General features: G+C 39.5%; 1 protein-coding gene across 1 annotated transcript in view; it reads left to right on the top strand.

Annotated features, from left to right (window-relative positions):
• The window catches only part of LOC111159917 (phospholipid-transporting ATPase IB), a 585,941-nt gene that overhangs the window by 129,259 nt on the left and 434,752 nt on the right, over positions 1–21,930 (top strand). The window contains exons 3-6 of the mRNA XM_022522597.1: positions 15,015–15,114; positions 15,582–15,680; positions 16,653–16,698; positions 17,343–17,383. Coding sequence (XP_022378305.1) covers positions 15,015–15,114; positions 15,582–15,680; positions 16,653–16,698; positions 17,343–17,383 — 286 coding nt within the window. The remainder of the gene's footprint in view (positions 1–15,014; positions 15,115–15,581; positions 15,681–16,652; positions 16,699–17,342; positions 17,384–21,930) is intronic.

The following is a 21,930-nucleotide window of genomic DNA, read 5'->3' as shown; positions in this document are numbered from 1 at the left end:
AATGAATGGTCTAGAAATCTATTTTATGTAAATGAGAGTTAATTTATACCAAGGATTATTACAAGTGTGCACTGAAAAGATCACCAAATGAATAGGAAAATCGACCAAGTATTTAAGGAAGTGATAATGGACCAAAGCCACGTGGCCCACAAATGTATGAAAATATATTCAACTTTGTTATAATTTGAGGAAATGCACATAAATCTAACGGTGATAGGTTACTTGACAGAAGTCTGAATGCTGTAAAATTGACTGTTGATACCTGTTATTGGCAGGGATATGAAGATAAAGAATATTCCTGTATATTGCTGATAGAAATGTGAACTTTTAAAATGCTTTTGGGAAAGAATTTGTTATCTATTAAAATTGAAAATTTATGATCCTCTTGGAACAGAAAAAGCAGATTAGGTAGCAACTTAGGAAATCTTAAGTGTGGGCTTTGGTTAATAATTTTAAAAGCTATGTGATCCTTAGATTCTTAATCTCACTTAAGGTAATCTTATAGTAGTAAACTCAGCAACAATCATGGGTATGTGAACATGGTTATTTGCCATGACATATTTTAGGGCATGAAAGCTGGGAAATAAAGTAAATGCTCATCATAGAATGATTAAGTAAATTGAAGAATATTATATAGTCATTACAAATGAATCAGAGCCGGGATGCCTGGGTGGTTCAGTTGGTTAAGTACCTGACTCTTGGTTTTGGCTCCAGTCGTGGTCTCAGGTTGTGGGCTCAAGCTCTGTGTCTGGCTCCAGACTCCACACAGAGTCAGCCTGGGATTCTCTTTCTCTCTCCCTCTGCCCCTCCACCGCCCCATAATCTCTCACTCTCTCAAATAAATAAATAAACTAAAAAAAAAAGGGGGGGGCACCTGGGTGGCTCAGTGGATTAAAGCCCCTGCCTTCAGCTCGGGTCATGATCTCAGGGTCCTGGGATCGAGCCCCGCATCGGGCTCTCTGCTCAGCAGGGAGCCTGCTTCCTCCTCTCTCTCTGTCTGCCTCTCTGACTACTTGTGATCTCTCTGTCTCTGTCAAATAAATAAATAAAATCTTAAAAAGAAAAAAAGAATTAGAGCCATATCCTTGACTTGCAGGGATTTTTCAGTGTTGAGAAAAGCAAAATTCAGAAAACAGCATCTTGTCCCATTTTTGTGGAACATGGGCAACTGTATATGTGTGGATATAATGCATATCTGTGTAGGAGTTTATAAACTTGGAGAAAATTATGGAAGGGTATATAGGTTGTTATTTAAATAACCATGTGTAGATTGCTTACATGTTTGTATTGGGTTATGTATATATCCACAGAGTCAGATTTATTTGAAGCTAATGGAGCTTAAGCTTCAGGACATTCCCAGGCCCAGAGAGGGAGGCAACCATATGTTTACATGGCCAGTGATTTTTGTATAAGAAATAGATTTGAACTCTGATAAGGTAAGACCACTGTCTCTTTTCAGTCAGACTTCACCCTTTATGACATTTCCTCTTTCATTAGATGGCATTGGAGTGGAATTGTAGGGATCTGGGGAAAGAAAAGTAGGAAATAACATTTTGGTTGGTTTAGAGATAGATTTATGTGGCATGCAGTCACTTTTGTGAATGAATTATTTAATGTCCCCACATAGGAGTAAGTATCAGAAATGCTCTTACTGCCTCCACCTCACCTGGGGTTGTGGGAGGACAGTGTAGAATTAGAAGGATCAGAATTACACCAAAGTGTGTGGGTCATCTTGCAGGAACAATGTTTGAAATGTTTGGGGCCAGAATCTAGTCTGTAGAAAAATTTCCCAGATTTTAAGTTTCATTCATAAATGAAATTTGGTAAAGGTTCTCTGAATTTGACAACAATCATAAACATTTTGTGACATTATTGCTGTTCACAAATAGTGAAGTGGAAAGAAACATTATCAAAGGATCAGTAAAAAATAACTTCTCAACCATAGAAGAAGAAATGAATTATCTTTCTATAAAAACTATTACAAAATTGTCCTGTAAGCAAAGTGGTCTAAGAAAATGAAATAAAGAAATACAAGGGAGAAAGTATTGTAGAATATCAGGTAGATAATAAAAATACTGTGTTTTCTGGAAGTTGCAATGTAGTGTATTTCAGGTTTTATGAATTATGTTGTGATTTCTCCCCTCATTCTAAATAAGTATTCTATTTTGTTTTCGTATTTTTCTTAAGATGTGATCCTCAAATTGTATGCATGTTATATACAAATCATATCCAGGCCCCACGAAGCCTGGATCTAACTGTGGATATATAATGAGTAAACCAAATGAAAAGACAAGAAAACGTTTTATGATTACTTAGGAATGAACTATAGTGTAGTGTGTGTGTGTGTGTGTGTTAAAGATGTATTTATTTATTTGAGGTTGGGGGAAAAGAATCTTCAAGCTGACTCCCCACTGAGCGCAGAGCTGGCTCAGGGCTCAATCCCATGACCCATGAGATCATGGTCTGAAATCAAGAGCCAGCTACTCAACCTGAGCCACCAGGCACCATTATGTGCATTGTGTTTTTACATTAAATGTCCACAAGTGAATATACCAGAACGAATTGTTAAAATTAAATACAGCTTTAAAATTCTTCTTAAACATTGCTTCTCTGATGATTTGCCTTAGAAAATTACTGAAGAACTTTTCTTCTGGCCCCGAGGTGTCACTCCAGTATTTTCGTTGCAGAAAACATTGCTATGATGCCTGCCAGCAGGGGGTGCCATGCTGTTAGTCTAGGTGCATGATGAGCTCTGTCTGCAAGCCTCATAGAGGTGGTTAAGAGAATAAATATTTGATGTGGCCCTCCAGAGCTCTGTGCCTATGTGCGTAAGAGGAGAAGAAATGGCTTTCTCTTTCTGCTCGCCCCCCACCCCTGATCCTGCTTTCTCTCTCTCCTGCAGGAGAGAGACTGAGTGTTGAAATGCTGTATTACAGATTATGCATTGGGTAGACATATTAGGGAAAAGCTTGCTAGAGAAGATGACCCCTTGGGCTGTTGGCTCAGAAGTGGAAAAGGATGTGGTTTGATGAAAAGGGGAAAGAAAGATGTTCTAGGAATTTGGCAGGGGATTAAAGGAAGCAAGAGAACTTAAAAAGCTAATACTCTTCACTGTAAAGTGATATCTATTTAAGGGGAAGGAACTTTACTCTCATTTTTCCTGTGGGCCGAGTTACAGGGTAAAGACTCTTGTGCTGAAAGCCAGATTGCTCTTCCCAAAGAAACGACTTTGTAAAAGTATTATACTTTGAGTGTCATACTGATGTTTGTTTCTGGTTAAATTCAAGTTGGGTCGATTAGAATTTCCTTGTTTTAGCATTATGCCCAGTTGTTGCTGGCAGAAGGAAGTGACTGTAGGGATTAATATCAGATATGAGTGGTTACTACAACATTTGTGGTGGGAAGCAGTGTAAGAATAAATTAGGTCTTTAGCCTAATTTCATGTTCTAATAAACAGCTCCTTATGTATGTCAATTCCTGAAATTAGCTAAAAATAAAAACTGGTGGTCCCTTGACAGTTACATCTGGATCTTACTAATTTTAATTTAAAATATTAAGTTATTATTGAAGTAATTCATGTGAGTTGTTTAAAGTTGAAATAGTATGGAAGTTTGTCATGAAAATCAGTAGCCTCCCTCCCCATCTTTCCCATTTTCATTCTGTTCTACCACTTTGAACTCATTCTGTGTTTAATTCTTTTGTGGTTTCTATCATATTTCTAAATGAGGTTTAGAAATGATCTTTCTGAATTCTCTTATAGATGAAGATTCAATTTCTTGACTTTGGTGCCAGGTACTGACATGGTATATCATGTTTGTTTCTTTCCTAGTGTAACTTGCTTTTTCTGCCTCATTTTTCTATCAGAACATTTTTTCTCATATCCTTGTTTTTCCCCTCAGATCACACCTGTTATCAACCTCTCTATTTAAAAGAAATCTCTCAAAATAGTGTCTCAGTTCTATTTTTTTTGCCCTAGAGACATCCTTCCAAGGTAAAGTGGCTGTTGTGTGGATGTGTTATAAAGCAATCATGCTAGAACGGTCTTGCTCTTTTGTAGAGTTGAAGTCCCTGTTTTTCATTTTTTTGTTTTTTTTTGGGGGGGTATACTGTGTGTGTTTTATTTATTGATTAATGTCTAGTATTGTTGAAGCCTTCTTGCAGTAAGCAGTTTCCTAAGAAAGCCTACATGAAAAGTAAATTTGATGATCTGATAGTTTGGCTAGGTATAGAAATCTGAAGTACTGCTTTAGCTGTTTGTTAAGTTCAACATTGATATTTTTTTCCCTTTATAAATAAGTTCTTTTAATATTGCAATTTTTTAAAAAAATACTTGATATTCTATAATTTTAAATTTTGGTGTAAGTCTCTTGTTGTTTTGTACTTGGTGAAGCCTTTCAATGAGAAAACTTCTTAGAATTCTGATGAATATTCTTGTATAATTTTTAGGAAGTATTTTCTTTCCCTAACTTTTGTAGAGCTCTTAATGGTTGGATATTGACTCTCATATCAGTATTGTTAGGTTTCCACTTTTCATCTTTTGTTATTGTTGTTGTTGTTCTACTTTTTGGGGAGGTTTACTTTTACTTTTTACTTCGATGATTGGATTATCTTAGATTGTTGTACTTCTAATTCCTAATAGCTCTTTTATTCTATTGGATTTTAAAAATAGCACCTTAGGGGTGCCTAGTTGGCTCAGTCATTAAGTGTCTGCCTTCCACTTAGGTCATGATCCCAGGGTCCTGGGATTGAGCCCCATATCAGGCTCTCTGCTCAGAGGAGAGTCTGCTTCTCCCTCTCCCCCTCCCCCTGCTTGTGTTCCCTCTCTTTCTGTGTCTCTCTGTGTCAGATAAATAAATAAAATCTTTTTTAGAAAAAAAGCATCTTATCCTGGTTTTATATGAATGTATTATCCTCTGATAACTCTGAGGATGTGAGCATTTAAAAAAATATTCTTTTTAAAGTTTGCTGCACTGTGTTTCCTCTAGTCTCCCCCCCCCCATTTTCATTTTTGAATCTCTTTTTCATAATGGGAACTTTCTGCACATATCTGGTAATTTTCCAAAGAGCACAGAAGACTGAGGGGAGCTCTGTGAGCATGGATCAGATAGCAAGCTTGACTTTAGGTGAAGGACTTTGAATATGAGTATGTGGAGGATTTTTTTCTGTCTTCCTTGAGATTTCAGTGTTTGCCCAGGGCCTGGTCTTTGGCTCTCTGGCCATGGGTATAGGTAGTCTGGCTGTGCAAGGTTTCTGTGCAGCCAGAAGAAAGGGGCTTGTGAGAGAAAAATAGTGTTGCTTTTCTTTTCTTTCTTTAAAAAAAAAAGATTTAATTTATTTATTTGACAGAGAGAGAGAGAGAGACAGCTAGAGCAGGAACACAAGCAGGGGGAGTGGGAGAGGAAGAAGTAGGCTTCTGGCCTAGCAGGGACCCCGGGGATCATGACCTGAGCTGAAGGCAGTTGCTTAATGACTGAGCCACCCAGGTGCCTTAGTGCTGCTTTCCTTAATCCTTTGCTTTTAGCCGTTTATATTTTATCTCCTGAAGTTTCTCCATACTCTTAACCCTGATCTCCTGGCTTGGGTCCCCTTGTTTTCTCTCCTGGCCTCTGTTCTTTTTCCATCATTGATGTCTCCACCTCCTGAGCTGCCTCTGTTCTGTAGGCTAATGCATCTCTCTTCCTGTCATCAGTCCCCTCTGACACACCGGCATGTGCCTGCCTCTGCCCTGTCTGATAAGTGATGGTGATCATTCATTTTATGTATATGACATGGAGGGCCCAGATATTTGGTCAAACATTATTCTGGTGTTTCTGTGAGGATGCTTTTGGGCTGTATTAACATATGAATCCTAGAGTAAAGCAGATTGCCCTCTGCAATGTGAGTGGTTTTCATCCAGTCAAAGGCCTGCATAGAGCAAAAAGGGTGAGTAAGAGGGAACCTCTCCTGCCTGACAGACTTTGAACTGGGATAGCATGCTTTTTCCTGACTTTTGACTGGAACAACCATGCGGTCCCCTCCCTTGCTGACTGCAGATCTTGGGACTTGTCAGAATCTATAATTGTATGAACAATTTATAATCTCACTTTCTCTCCACATCCACATTCTATTGGTTCTCTTTCTCTGGAGAGTCTTGACAAAGGCAGTGATCTTCTTACTAGAACTGAATTACTCTCTTAAAAATGGGTTGACTTATCTTCTCAGAAAACAGTTCTGAGAGTAGACCTGATCTTCTCCCTCAGCTCAGGGCCTTTCACACAGGTGATGGTCCTCTCTGGAGATTTTCTCTCACTGCAGCTCCTATACAGAAGGTGCCTTAGAGACATGTTCCCCCTAAATAGGGGGAAAACAAATCTCTTTGGCTGATGATTCCATTCCTCATTTTTCAAACTATGGCTATATGTTTTTACCTTCTTCTTTACTAATTTATGGTTCCTGAGCAGATGAAGATGATAAATGTTTGTGTCCATTTTACAGTTGTGAGTCAGAGGGCAGGTACTTTTTATATTGGGCCTTTATTGCTATTAGAGCCCCATAGATAAAATCTTATGTTCCTCATGTCTCTATGTGAAATTTCAAGTAGATAACTACACAGGTGTGTTCAGTTTATGAAAAGTTGGGCTGTATACTTTGTTCCTCATGCATACTGGGGAGGGCAGAAACCCTAGCAGAAAAACTTGAATGAAAATTAAACATTTGAATAAGGTTTAGCAGTTATGTGCGATTATAAAAATGATACCTCTCACCTGAGGTTTTTTTTTTTTCACCTGAGGTTTTGATATCCATAAACTTCTTGGACTCTGTAGCACAGGAGACTCATAGATTTTCCTTTATATCCAGATCTAAATGGATTTTTTTGGTGTGCATTCCATCCTAGTGAACCCTGCACCTCCTATTAGTTTCCCATGTTGTCTGCTTCAGCTAGCACCCCATGTAGATCTGGCTCATTAATGGAATTCCTGGCTCTGTCTGCTTGGGAAGTGAGGTTTTTTGATGAATTTCAATCTGCCTTTGCAGCCAGCAGTACCCCTGCCTCCTTGTCTGAGGGCAGCCACCCTGGAGCATGAGATTTTGATGACTCTGTTTCCAAGTACCGTCACACCTTGTTTGACTTGTAGTGTGTCAGCCCCCAGGACAGCCTTAAACCTTTTGACTGGGTTTATTTCCCTGTGTTCAGAAAGCATATATTGAGTTCTGAGTGAAGGACCAAAGGTATAATTAAATGCAATAGACTTTGACCTGTTTTGCTTTTTCTGTTTCCAGGGCAGTGGTAGGATTGGGCTGCACTTGTGACTTTGGTACCTGCTGGCCTTTAGGTCAGGCATCATCATAATATTGGTTGTTTCTTTTTACTGAAGACAGAATCTCATTTGGAAATGCTCCTTTTTTGCTTTGCTTTGAATGAGAGTCTCACAATACCTTTTCAGTTGATTTTTATATCCTGAAGTTCACAGGTTTTCTTGTAAAGCATTTGAACAAAACCTGCTTTTCAGAGGTGCCACATTTAAAGATAGTAGCCATAAACACCCAGTGTGTCTTGCATTTTAGAACTGCTTGTCTAAGAGGTGGAAGGTTTCCCTGGTGGCATGCTTTGTGCTCAAAATGTTATTGTCTCTCTGTTCTCTTCTTCCCTGTCCACATTTCCATAGAAGTATTGAAATAAATGCTTTGTGTCCAGAGCTATTTATTGAGTAATGCATTATGTAAACTAGAACAGATTTGAAAATATGATAGGAATAGGACACTTACATGATTTAGTAGGAATTAAAGGGAATCTCTCATTGGTGCAGTTATGTTCACATGTATATTTATAAGTTGATTGATTAGAGCTCAGCTCATTTTTCTCATTAGATGTGTATTATAAAGAATATGCTAAAGAGGTCTATGTAAGCCATAATAAAGTGCTATGAAGAAGTAGATTACTAATAGCACCGGTTCAGGTCCAGTTACTGCGTTCTGGGAATAAGCCAAAAAGGGGGCAATATTTTTCCCCAGCTGTAGACTAAGAAATAGGAAAAGCGTTGACAGTAAAAATATCATTGTTGTCAAGTGAGCTTCTTAACCTTTGATGGTAACTGGCTAAATTGCAGTAGTTCAGGCAAACGAAGTGATAATTTCTAGTGAAGGGATCCTGTCCTGTTTATCTGCAGGAGTTTCTATATTGGAGAGGATTCCCAGAATATAATTTGGGAGGGTTGGTTGGCAAAGCACCAGGAGTCTGTGCTCCCCATAGAGGGCCGTAGGCTTTGCTGTCCATTGGCATGTCCTCTGGGGTGACTCCCAGCTGTGCCATGTTGTCCATCATCAACAGAAATGGCAGGGGGTCTGCTGGCCTTTGCATTTAGTGTCTCACTCACTCTTGATCTTTTCTGGGAGTTAGTTTAATACACTAAATGATAAAGGAATTAATCTGTTGATGTAGATATGAACAACTTTCCTAGGACTCCATGTTTTCTTGTCATCTACCTCCAATAATCTAGAGCTCCTTGCTGAGGGAGTATTTTGGGAGGAGGAAGGTGAATGGCATCTTATAAGATCTGGGTGGAATGGAAGGTTTCCAGAACATGATCATGGAGCACTGGTTTAGCTCAGTCAGCCTCCTGTGGACTTATTTAAAATGACCCTCTTCTCTTTCAGTCAGTATTGAGCATTTACTGTGCATGGGACACATCAAGAGAATGTAATGTCTGTGTAATGCAGGAGACTAGAAACAATGCTTGCTTTTGGCTGTATGTGTACCTCAGGTGGATTTGTTGTTTTTCATTTCAAAGATGAGGGTTAAGCTAGTTTAATTTCTGGGTTTCTGGAGGCTTATTTTATTTTATTTTTTTAAAGATTTTATTTTATCTGAGAGAGAGAGAGAGAGAGAGAGAGCATGAGAGAGGAGAAGGTTAGAGGGAGAAGCAGACTCCCCATGGAGCTGGGAGCCTGATGTGGGACTCGATCTCAGGACTCTGGGATCATGACCTGAGCCGAAGGCAGTCACCTAACCAACTGAGCCACCCAGGTGCGCTGGAGGCTTGTTATAGGGGGAAGTTGCACTTTGAACCCTTACTGCATTTTAGGTGTGCCTTTGGAGAACAGTTGTTAGCTCGGGTTTTTCTCACAGCTAGAAAATCGTACTGGAGCTTCATGTCTGTGTTCTTGGTTTGTGCTGCATTCTGGAGATCAGATTTGCACAGTGCTTTGTGATTTGTGGCAGGTGTAGCCCCAGACCCACATTTCTGCCAGGCCCTATTTTCTGTATGAGCTGTTTCCCATATTCGCCATCTCCTAAGAGTGTCTAAGAGGACTGCGCCCACCATACACATAACTGAGTTCTATCCCGCCCCCCAGCCACATTTCCCCAGGGGATAGGGTTCCCAGGTTGCTGCTGTTGTCAGATCTTGTTGTCTTAGAATCCAGAGGTTTCCTGTTTCTGAGAAAAAAAGGCCAGCATGTGGTCATGCTGGTCTCTTCATGCTTCTCCACGTGGCTCCGTCCACAGTGGCCCCTTCCCGCCCCTCCCAAGGAACAACACAAGCTCTCCCATGCAGCAATTTGTGGTTGCTATTCTCTCACTCTCTTTCCCTGTGTCCCCGAGCAGACGTTCTTGCTAATTCATCTCTTCCAGGGCTCAGCACACCCATCACCTTCTCAGGGAAACATTCCCTGATCACGCCACAGAGAATTGTGCCCCTTCCCCTGCCTTCCACCCATGTCCCCCTCTGCATCCTCCTTCCTTGATTGATTTGCCTCCACAGTATTTATCACATGTATCCTGTTGTATATTTTTTTCAGGCTGATTTTTCCTCTAGAATGTAATTCCCTTGAGGGTCTGCATCCTCGACCAGTTGGTTCCCTGCGGTGCCTGGCACAGTGCCTGGTACATAGATGGGGCTCAGCAAATATCTGTTGAAGGAAGGCTTGTTGGATTTTTGACAGACTTCTTATTCATGCCACCCTATTTCAGGAAACATCAGTCTGACCTGTTTAGACAGAATCTGAGTAAACCACAGGAAACCCTTGTTTTTCCCCTGGTCATTTGTCCCTATCCGCTAGGTCCTAAGATGCGCTAAATACCTAGAACCACTTGCAGCCAGGTCCTGTCCTTGCTGTGAACAGCCTTCCTGACAAGAGTGCTGACACGTGTGGTCTGAGTGGGAATCTTTTGGGGGTGACTCCTTCACCTGGGTGAACAAACTCTTCTGTTGGGAAGCCCCTTCACTGACCCATTTCACCCTGTGGATTGTTCTTTCCCCTGGTACAGTGGATGGTAAATGTTTCTTTCCTTTTTATGTCTTACCGTGTTCAGCTGGATTGACTTCATGTAGGAGATTTGAACAAATCTACCTGTTCAAGGGTGTTGCTGGTCAGACTGTGGTCCTTGGATCAGCAGCATTGATCTCACTTGGAACTCTTTAGAAACTGAATCAAAATCTCAGGCCCACTCTAGACCCACTGAATCAGAATAGGCACATACTGGTTAATTTCATGTGCAACCTGACTGGGCCATAGGGCCCAGATGTTTGGTCAAACATTATTGTAGGTGTTTCTGTGAAGGTATTTTTGAATGAGATGAATGTTTAAATTGGTAGAGTTTGGATGCAGCAGATGACCCTCTACTGTGGGTGGGCCTCATTCAGTCAGTTAAAAGCCTGAATAGAACAAAGTCTGACCTTCCTGGACAAGAAGGAATTCTGCCATCTGATAGCCTTCAGACTCGAAGGACAACATGAGATCTTCTCCTGGGTCTCCAGTCTGCCAGCCCACTCTGCAGATTTTAGACTTGGCAAGACTCCACAAATGTGTAAATCAATTCCTTAAAATGATTCTCTCTCTCTGTATATACATTCCTGTTGGTTCTGTTTCTCTGGAGACCCTGACTAATATATTTTAACAAGACCCCCCAGGTGATTTGTATGCATCCTTAAGTTGGAGCAGTTCTACCCTAAACTCTTCCAGTAGGATGATTTTGATGGGTGCTGCTTTTAGCTGATTGTACTTTTATGTGTTAACATCTGTAACAGGACACATCAGGTTGTATATCAAGATAATTATTTTACTACTACACAGTAGCCATCTCTTACGTGAATGTCAGTTTCTCTGAATTATTGACTATTATTGACTATGCTCATTCTATTTGAGTCTGAAAATATTTTAGACTTACTTTTCTATTTCGACTAGAATAAAAGTTAGTATACTTTCCTTCCTTGTCTTATCTTTGGTTTTCTCATATAAATGGGATCTCTTTCTGCTCCAACCATCTACTTTATGGTATTTCAGAGACATAGTTAGTAATGGACTCAAGTGGGAAATATTCACACAAAGATCAGGTCATCTGCCAACAGTGTATGTGTGTCTGTTTCATACAGATAGAATCTGGGGTTCAAATGTTTTAGTCAGGGCGCCTGGGTGGCTCAGTGGGTTGGGCCGCTGCCTTCGGCTCAGGTCATGATCTCAGGGTCCTGGGATCGAGTCCCGCATCGGGCTCTCTGCTCAGCGGGAAGCCTGCTTCCCTCTCTCTCTCTCTGCCTGCCTCTCCGTCTACTTGTGATCTCTCTCTGTCAAATAAATAAATAAAATCTTTAAAAAAAAATGTTTTAGACTACATTATAAGATGCTTTCTAGTCTTAGAGTATATGATTTTCATGTTTCCTTTATGATAATGTTGTTTGCTTTATTTCAATGGTCAGTACACCATAAAGGAATGCATGGTGTTCTGTTTGAATTTGTCCTCTAAATTGCAATGAAAAGAACTTTGTACCATGAGCTTATCATGTGCATGAGTATGGTATATTTTCTATACCCTACACTTTTTTTTTCTGTTTTTGAAATTTTAACTATGAAATTAATAACATTACAGATATACATCAAATATAGGCAAAATTTCTTTTTATGGGCCATAAAGTGATAGTTTTCCTATGTTAATTTAAAATAAATCTAACATAATTTTTAGTAGTGACCTTTACTCACTCTCAATTTACTCACATGTTCTGCCTGTACTCAAATTTAACAGTTTGCATATAAACATTGTAGTGTTCATTTCTTTATTACATTTAATTGGTCTCAATTTGTCAGTCATACCCTACACTTTAATAAGCTTGATTTGAGCTAGTTTCTTCTGTCTGGCAAAATTTCACAGTGATATCCTATACCTCAAAGTGCTACATAAGTGAGTAGGGGCTCCATGCAAGCACATTTTCTAGCAGGCTCTAGCAGATATCCCTTCAAAGGTCAGACTCTTTTAAGTTTGGACTCTCTTAAAAATGGTTTTCATATACTTTTTAAATATGTATATTTAATATGCAAAAGAAGACCCTTGGCTCTTCTATTTTGGTGCTTCTAATTTGTGTATTTGAAACCTGCTAGATAACTTTGCTACAATATATTTCATTTAAGAGTTGCTTTCAGAAGGCAAGTAAGAAGTCAAGCAGGTTTACTCTTATGGATAAATCTTCAAGCAGCCAAAAGGCAAATGGTTCATTTTGCCCCTTCAGCTTCTCAATTTATGCCTTTGGATTATTTCATTGTTCATTGATTATCTGCTATGTGGTAGGAACATGCAAAGTTTAAGTGAGCATTCTTAATGTTCCCAGAATCTATTCTGGGAATAGATAAATAAAATACAAAACAAAGCAGAGACTGTATAAGGTGGTTGTAAACACCAGCCTGTGGGCTTGGAAGAAGAAGAATCTTTGTGATTTGATCGAACTTAATGGAAGATATAAGTTTGAATGGGAGAATAAGATGGGAAGGGCCGTTTAGGTATAGAGAGACCATGTGGATGTCCCAGGCGGAAGCAACAATGTGAGCATCTATAGATTCAACACAAATTAAATCCTCAAGGGAGAAAAGACAGTCTCTTCAATAAGTGGTGCTGGGGTAATTGGATTTTCATATGTAAAAAAATGAAACTGGACTCCTCTTTTTACACCGCTTACAAAAATTAATTTGAAATAGATTAAAGACTAAAACATAAGACTCAAAGCCATGGAACTCCTGGAAGAAAACATAGGGACAAAGCTCCTTGACATGGGTTTTGATGATGATTTTTTGGATGTGACATCTAAAGCAAGAGCAACAAAATAAAAAGGGAGACTATATCCAACTAAAAAGCTTCTGCCCAGCAAAAGAAACCACCAAATAAAGTGCAAAGAGAACCTTTGGAATGGGAAAAATATTTGCAAACCATACAACTGATAGGGGGCTAATATGTAATCTATATAAAGAACTCATATAGCTCAATGGCAAAAAAAAAAAAAAAAAATAACCCGGTTTAAAAATGGGCAAAATACATGAATAGACGTTTATCCAAAGAAGATACATGAAAAACCAACAGGTACATGCAAAGATGCCCAACATCACTGGTCATTAGAGAAATGCAAATTAAAGCCATAAGGTCCTATCATGTCACACCTGGTTTGGATAGTCATCATCAAAAAGGTAAGAGATAACAAAAGCTGGCATTGATAGAAAAGGGAACCCTCTTGGTGGGACTCTAAACTGGTGCAGGCACTATGGGAACAGGTATGGAGTTTCCTCAAAAAATTAAATAGAACTACCCTATGATTCAGCAGTTCAACTTTTGGGACTATATCCAAAGGAAATAAAAACACTAACATAAAAGGATATCTCCACCACCATGTTCATAGCAGCAGTGTTTACAACCACCAAGACATGGAAATAGCCCAAGTGTCCACTGATGGATGAAGAGGTTGTGGTATATACATAAAGTGGAATATTACTCAGCCATAGAAAATGAAGGAATCCTACTGTTTGTGACATGGATAGACCTTGAAGGCATGCTAAGTAAATAAGAAAAGAAAGACCTGTTATATGATCTCACACACATGGAATCTAAAGAAACAAAACAAATCTAAACTCATAGAAAAAGATAAGACTTGTGATTACCAGAATTTGGGGTGGGGGGAGGAATTAGAGAAGGTGGTGCAAAGGTATAACCTCCAGCTGTAAGATAAATGCATATAAGGAGCGTAATATACAACAGGATGCACTAGCTACCACTGCTGTATTGTATTTATGAAAGTTCATTTTTTCCCCTTTTTTCTTGTACCCATATGAGAAGATGGGTGTTCATGGAACCTGCTGTGGTAACCATTTCACTATGTATGTAAATGAGAACATCCTCTGTATGTCTGAAGTGATGCAGTGATGTATGTCAATTATTTCTCAATAAAACTGGAAAAAAATTCCAAATAGGCATGAGCAAAGGTGGCCAAATGAAGGATATGATGAGAATGGAGTTTATTCCACTGTGGTTGAACAAAAAAACACCCATGGTACGTATCTAGAGGGACTCATTGACCTGTTATGCACATGCCTGAGACCCAGAACTTCCTTTATGGACTTGACTTGCTACCTCAAATCAGTGGCTTTATATTAAGAATCGTCTCATGTCACCAACCCTGGAATAATTCTACTAGCTTGTGTGAATCGCTCAATTGGTGTTTCTATCTCACTCTTTATTTCAGTGTTCTTGTTTTTTGTGGTATTTGGGATCTTTGAAACATATCTTCCTTTAGCAAATATCCTTTTTTTTAAAAAATTATTTATTTAGAGAGAGAAAGGGCGGGAACAGGGAGAGAGAGGATCTCAAGCAGACTCCCTGCTGATCATAGAGCCCCATGCAGAGCTCTATTTCACGACCCATGAGATTATGACCTGAGCCAAAACCAAGAGTTGGATGCTCAACCAACCGAGCCACCCAGGTGTCCTGGGGGAATACTCTTGATGTGTTTACTGTAGCTCCTAGAAGGCAGGTAAATCTCTCTGCTTACACTGTGTGAGTAGTAAATACATCTAAGTCAGAGAACAAAGATCACATTAGAAGATTTTCTTGTCAGGTGCGTCCTTTTACAAAATCTTTATGGGATAGGGCAAGCACAACAATTTTCTTTTCCTAAATTCTGAGGTATTTTATTTTTAAAACCACTTGTAAAGTTCTCACAACTTTCCGTTTTCTCTGTAGATTTTGCATCTGTGGCTGACAGTATCATTTTTCTTTGTGCTTCTAGTACGGCCAAGTACAGCGTGTTGACGTTTCTACCTCGATTCTTGTATGAGCAGATTAGAAGAGCTGCTAATGCCTTCTTCCTCTTCATTGCCTTATTACAGGTAATGCTTTTTAAAAAGTGATTTAAAATTCATAATGTTAGTTACATGCAAAATGGGATTTTGCTAAAAGGTCACTTAACTGAAAGTGTCGTCATACTTGAATGTAATTTACCCTCTCATCCGGTCATCGTTTTCATGCACAGACGTGATCCCTGCATGAAGGCAGACTTCTTTAGATGTTGCCATAAGGATAATGGCAGTTGCTAAAGAGGCACTGAAAAGTGTCCCAAAAGCCATACTTTTGACCCCTTTCAGTCCTAAACAACATAGCAATGTTAGATAAGATTTTTAAAATATGTAAAACACATAGCTAGTTTTTAAAAGAAGGTAATCCCTTTCGTATAACAGAAATGGAACAGAACTTCAAAAGAGCGAGTGGTGAGTGTCATATTTTCTTTTTTGTATAGAGGGTTTTGACTTCAAAATTTTAATTTGTCAACTTCCTCTTTTGGTCTCTTGTCTTACAGCAAATTCCAGACGTATCTCCAACAGGAAGATATACCACCCTGGTGCCATTGATCATTATTTTAACAATTGCAGGCATCAAAGAGATTGTAGAAGATTTTGTAAGTCTTTGCTTTCATAGAATTAATACCTTCTATTGGATATAACTTGTAATTTATTTGTTGATCTGTTTTTCTTTGTCAAAGATAGGAAATTAATCACTAACTTAACCAGTCTCTCAAGGCTCATGATGGTATTTTTGGGGAAGGAACGCATACACACAGTGTCTTAAATATCTATACAGGGACACAGAAGTAGTTCAAACTGTGTTTTCTAATGTTAACTCTGTAAACCCTCTTTGATTTTTATCACTGATGTTCCTATCCATCTTTAGAGCTTGCTAATTCGGGTATCAAAAGGATGGTATTGCTGCCTAGTATAGCAGTATTGGGCTGGCTGTGCCTGAGGTAATTTTATGAATCTTCTCTCTCCTCAGACTTATCTTGGTGTATCTCCAGGTTCAAAGGCTACAGCCATATTCATGCTTTCTCCCCTTTTCTCCATCTGTGGTCTTGCCTCCAGGGTCTTTCTCTTCCTCTTTACCCCTCCCTCCCTCCCTCCTCTACCTCTGTGTCTCCTTTTCACACTCTCGCACATACACTCATACACATTATGTACATTTTTCTGGGAATAGATAAACAAATAAATGGAATACAAATCAGAGGTACTTTGCTCACAAAGTTCTTTATCAGTAGAATGAATTCAGTTGCTGAATTTATCATACTGAATACTTCTTTTAGTCTGATCTAAAAGAAACGAGGTGTGAGAAGTCTCATACTTCAGAGTGCTTATTCCTTGTTGGAGCCAAAATGTCATAGCTGACACCAGAGGAGACTGCATCCACGTTTGGGACATTTGTCTACTGAATTTAGGGAGTGAGGCTGGGTCACAAACTTCTGAGCTGAGTTTCACAGGGTTCGCATTGCTACTGGTCTCTTTCCTGGAACCCTGTTTCTCTCCTGATCTATTGTTGCTGTTTCACTGATGCATTTGGAACTTTTGAATCTAAAACTTCCTTTTCTTTCTGGTAACAGAAGCGGCATAAGGCAGACAATGCAGTGAACAAAAAGAAAACAATAGGTAAGACACCAGGCTGAGTTCCTTTTCCTGCTAGAAAGCTTCAGACCCACATTTAAGGCATTTAAAATAAGTAGCTAATGGTATTGAGATAAGTGGAGGGAAATGATCTATGAAATATTTTAAAGAAATAGCAAAATTACAAACCAGTCCAACAAAATATGAGTCCTGGCTCTAAGATTTGAAAGGAATTTGTCTGTTTTAGAAATTTAGAAAAGGTGGTAATTTTCAGGAGCTTAGACATACTTTAGGTCTGTAAAAAGTCCAAGCATTCACATCCTTGGTTTATAATTGCTCCCTACTGCTCTATTTTTTGTTGTATTGATTTTTAGAACATTAGGTCTGTATTGTGTATGTGTGTATGTGTGTGTTTAATCTCATAATAACAGGGTGATATTTTTCTCCTTGGATAAATATGGCTAGTTTTAACTTACATGCATGTATCTCTATATGTGTGTTTATTAATATATATATGGTATGTGGGTTGGGGCTCCATTTTGAGGAGTGATGTGGTATGCCTTTATGTCTAAAGATATGGTATGTTGGAATTAAGTGGAATTTTGAAAGGAACCTCTTAGATTTTATAAAGCTCATTTTATTTCAATTATCACCAATATTAACTGGCACATTGTTTTTTTCCTTTTCAGTGTTAAGAAATGGTATGTGGCATACCATTATGTGGAAAGAGGTAAAAACTATAGGAAACAAATTGAGGGTTGCTGGAGGGGCAGGGGTGGGGGATGGGTAATTGGGTGATGGGCATTAAGGAGGACATGTGCTGTGATGAGCACTGGGTGTGATATACAACTGATAAATTATTGAACACTACATCTGAAACTAATGATGTACTATATTTTGGCTAATTGAATTTAAATAAAACATTTTAAAAAATCCTAATTTTAAAGATCTGCCAGAAAGTACTGGTTTGGGGACTTATAATTAATTGCTAGTATTGCTTGCAGTAGATAAAATTTGGCTTAAGACATCACTCATCTCTCATGTAAGTTTTATGTCGTGGAGTTTCCCATGAGGTTTACTTAGAACTGCTGCCCAATGACTCGGTTCCCTGCTTTTTCTGGAAAATGCTCACTGTGTCTGTTCATAGTTGTGAAATTTGTTGCTCCTGATGGATACTTCTGAAATATCAAAGCATTCTCTAGTTTCCAACTCCAATCCAAGAAACCTTTTCCCTGTCCTTCTCTTCTCAACTAAATCCAGTTTTGTTTTGTTTGTTTTTTAAGATTTTTCTAACTTTGGAGAATCTCATTTCTAATGTTTTTGGTGGGAAGAGTTTTGGATTTAAGATTTTACAGTGAAATGTAAACAGAGGTGGAATGGGGGTTGGAAGCCAGCCTGTTTCTATTCTGAACTTGGTTATCATGATGAGTAGTGACTGCTCTTAACTTGACGGTAGTGAGAAGGGTTTGTCTCCACGTTACTGGAAACATGAGATTGGGAGGGCTTGGGGGTGGTGAGGGTTTTTGGTTGTTTATAGTGATGAATAGAAAATGTAGAAGAAATATGCTGTGCCATCTGGGTGTCTTGCATCTGATAAAGTTAGCTTTTTAAGTGAGCCTCTGTTTTACCTGGAACTTCTTAATGGTCACGAGGTGGTTTTTGCGGGGGATGACTCTCATGACCTCAGGATTTGAGGCTCATTACTATGATTTCAAGAGAAAACTGCTTTTTAGAAGATCCACTTAACCACAGTTTCTCCTGCTAACCATTTAATAAGCAGCATTTTTATGCTTCTCTGATCTTTTTTACTCCACAAAATCCCTGTGATACAGTAACCGCAGCCCTCAGTTTAGTTTGTGTTTTGTTTACTTTATAATAAGAGAACGATGAAATCTCTTTATATTGTTTCGTGATAACACCTCAACCTTTGTAGTAATCTAGGAGTCCTGTAATGTCAGTACTAATCGACCTCTCTCTTATTGGAAGTCTGTGGTTCTTGGCCTAGTGGTTGGAAATTCTTGACCTCATAGAGGTTAGAAATGCTCCGAGTGTTATGGGGGTTCAGGGATTCCCACTGCACTTAGGAATGGCCTCTGTTTCTCCAAGTGCTTCCTGACACTACCCCCCTCCCCACCCCCCAGAAAGGCGCGAACTGTAACGGGAGTGAAGAATCATTTGGATTCGGGATGTTTGCACTACTTGAAACAGTAGAGAATGGAGTGATGATCTCTGAATTCTGGATCCAGGAGTTGATGGCCTCACAGACCCCTAAAGCTTGTTACCATTTCCTACACACATTCAAAGTTAAAAAAATCCCAAACCAAATACCTGTTATATGCTTTGCCACAAATGTTTTTATTTCAATTAAAATGCTTTTTGTTTGTCTTGGTGGAGCTCTTAGTATGTCCCCAAGGTGGTTTTAGGCACTGGTGATGCAAGTAAGAGTAAAGCATGGCCCCTGCCATTAGGGAGCAGCCCACCATGGTTCTCAGCCTTCAGTGGGCATCCAAGTCGCTTGACTGGCAGGTCTAACACTGATTGCTGTGCTGGCCGTACTCAGAATTTCTGATTGGGGTGTTCCACTGGCCCCGGAATTTGCATTTGTAACAAGTTCCCAGGTGAGGCTGACACTACTGTCCCCCAAACCACTGGTGTCGTGGCAGTGGCAGGTAGCTGGGGGAATGCAGTGTGGGTGCTGAGCTTTGAGTGGGGCATGCTTCTGGAACATCTAAGAGGGTGGGCAAGTCTAGACCCATCAGTTCAGATGAGCAAAGTCTTCTCTCTTGTGATATTCTGATGTTCTTCTGAAGGATGAATGAGAGATAACTATTTTAGGAGGAAAATTCTGTTCAAGACAGAGGTAACCGGGTGAAAGTCTGAGGAAAGCCAGGCACCTCTGCAGAGCGGCTCAGAACAGGGATGAGAATGTGGGAGAAGACAGGCAATAAGAAGTACCAAGCCCCAGAGCTGTCAGCCAAGGTGGACGTGACTATAAGTTTTCCAAAGCAATACAGCGCTCATCGGAAATGCTGAGCTTGCGTTGGCCATCCCCTGGGCTGTAGCAGAATAGAAGGCTGGGAGACAGCTCTTCAGGGCAACTTGATAGCTTTGGTTGACTTTGAGAAGGCCTTTGAGCTTGTTCTTCAAAATTAAGAAGCTTAAGAAGTCCTTTGAGGCTAGGGTGGATTCAGGCACCTAGAGGGGCTCTTTCTCACCTTAAGAATTCTCATTTGGGAAACTTCACACAGTCAAGGGACAACCATGCATAAGAACACAAAATAGAAAACGATTTTCAAACACATTTCCAACCAAGAAGTTTTTCATGTGCATGGAATTTCTTAGTACTCTGTTACTGGGATATGAATATTTCTTTTTTTTTTTTTAAGATTTTATTTATTTATTTGACAGAGATCACAAGTAGGCAGAGAGGCAGGCAGAGAGAGAGAGGAGGAAGCAGGCTCCCCGCGGAGCAGAGAGCCTGATGTGGGGCTCGATCCCAGAACCCTGGGATCATGACCTGAGCTGAAGGCAGAGGCTTTAACCCACTGAAACACCCAGGCGCCCCTGGGATATGAATATTTCTTTAGTTAACTAACTAAGATGGGAGAAAGCCATAATTTCCCTTGTCCTTCCACTGAATTAAGAGAAAAATTCACTGCCTTTTGTTTTTTTTTTTGAAAACACGACCGATTTTCCTTTCTAGTTTTTAACTAATAGCTTCTTCTGATTTTTTCCATGTAATTAAACTATTCATGTACAATACTTTTTACATTTAGAAACATTTTCAATTTTCATAAGCATTCCTTGCTGTTGTACTGTTGGTTGTTAAAATAGTTCTGTGGCACCTATTCTTTAATATTGTCTTTATTGTGAAATATGGAATATACTTAAAGGCCTATGACTTTTTTGCCTTTAAATTGATACTAGCTTCAAATTTATAGTGGTTCTGGAATTTAACTTTTAACCCCCCTCTGTACATTGAGCCTGGTTCCTTACTTCCCCACATGCTTCGTAGTGGTTCTATTCAAAACACTAGGACATGTTTTTAGAAAACTCTCCTTTTTCCTAATGAAGAGTTAACATAGGCACCTGCCAGTGCCATTCTCTTAGCTTGCAAGATCCAGGAGTCTTTCATGAATATTAGTTTCATAAGTATTTCAGAAGTATTCAGTTTGAAATTCTTGATTTCTAGGAGAATAGTAACATGCATTAGAATAAGAAGTAAGGCATAGAGCCCATTTTGAGTTTTGAACTTACGTGTGCTGAGAACAGCCTTTGTTCTTATGCTGTCTGAGAATCGTGACCTGTCTGACTTTCACACTCATAATGTCCATTGATTGTACTCCTGCTGATAGAGACTAGCACTTAGCATAATGCCTATTTCAGGCAGGTGCTTGCATATACTTCCTTAATCATTACATCAGCCCTACAAGGTGAGTGTTAATCTTTCTCCATTTTACAAGTAAGGACCCTCCCTAGAGCTCACAGAGGTGAAGAACTTCCCCAGATCCCAGGCTAGTGTGTCTGGGAAGCTCGGATCTGAACCTCAGCCTTCCTGGCTTGAAAGCCCATATTCTCCTAGCTGGGTGCTTCTGTGGCGTCATATGAAGGATTTATAAGCCTGTGGCCGTGGTGCCAGATTAAGGCCTTTTACCTTAGCTTGGGGTCTTATGTCTGGTGAGTCTGTTTTCCTACGTGGTCTCTGATTTTGGCTGTGACTCTTTTTCTTGTTGAAGTTCTTGAGGCTATACAAATCTTTGTTTTAAGTGGTATGTTTCCAGGGGACCTTTAGATGCACTGTTTGCAGTGAATTCAGTATTGCCTTGTAATCAGACCACTGGCCAGTTACTCGGTTTTGAATCTTGGGTCTAACAATCACTGACTGTGTGACTTGATCCAGTTATTTCTCTTTGAGCCTCAGTTTCCCCATTTGTAAAATGGAGAAAATTTATGTGTGTTAACTCATTGATTCTTGTAATAACCCCATGAAATATGTGCTCTCAACCTCATTTTATATATATGGATGAGAAGACTGATGCACAAAGAGTTTCCATAATTTGCTCCGGGTTACTCAGGGCTAGTAAGGAGTCCAGCCCAGGGATTTGAGCCCCGCATTCAGGCTGGCTCTGGAGCTGTGCACTTAACCATGCTCCCCTACTGTATACAGCTGGAGGATCGTCCCAGAGTTCAAGAGTGCTATTGACAAGTGGATGGAATAATTGTAAGAAAATGAGATCTTGATAGTTGTTCTGACTCTTCTCTTCTCTTACTGTCCTT

This window comes from Enhydra lutris, unplaced genomic scaffold (assembly GCF_002288905.1).
Source record: "Enhydra lutris kenyoni isolate GAN:26980312 unplaced genomic scaffold, ASM228890v2 scaffoldscaffold71, whole genome shotgun sequence".
NCBI classification, from domain to species: domain Eukaryota; kingdom Metazoa; phylum Chordata; class Mammalia; order Carnivora; family Mustelidae; genus Enhydra; species Enhydra lutris.
This window is presented reverse-complemented; position numbering and strand designations above follow the sequence as displayed.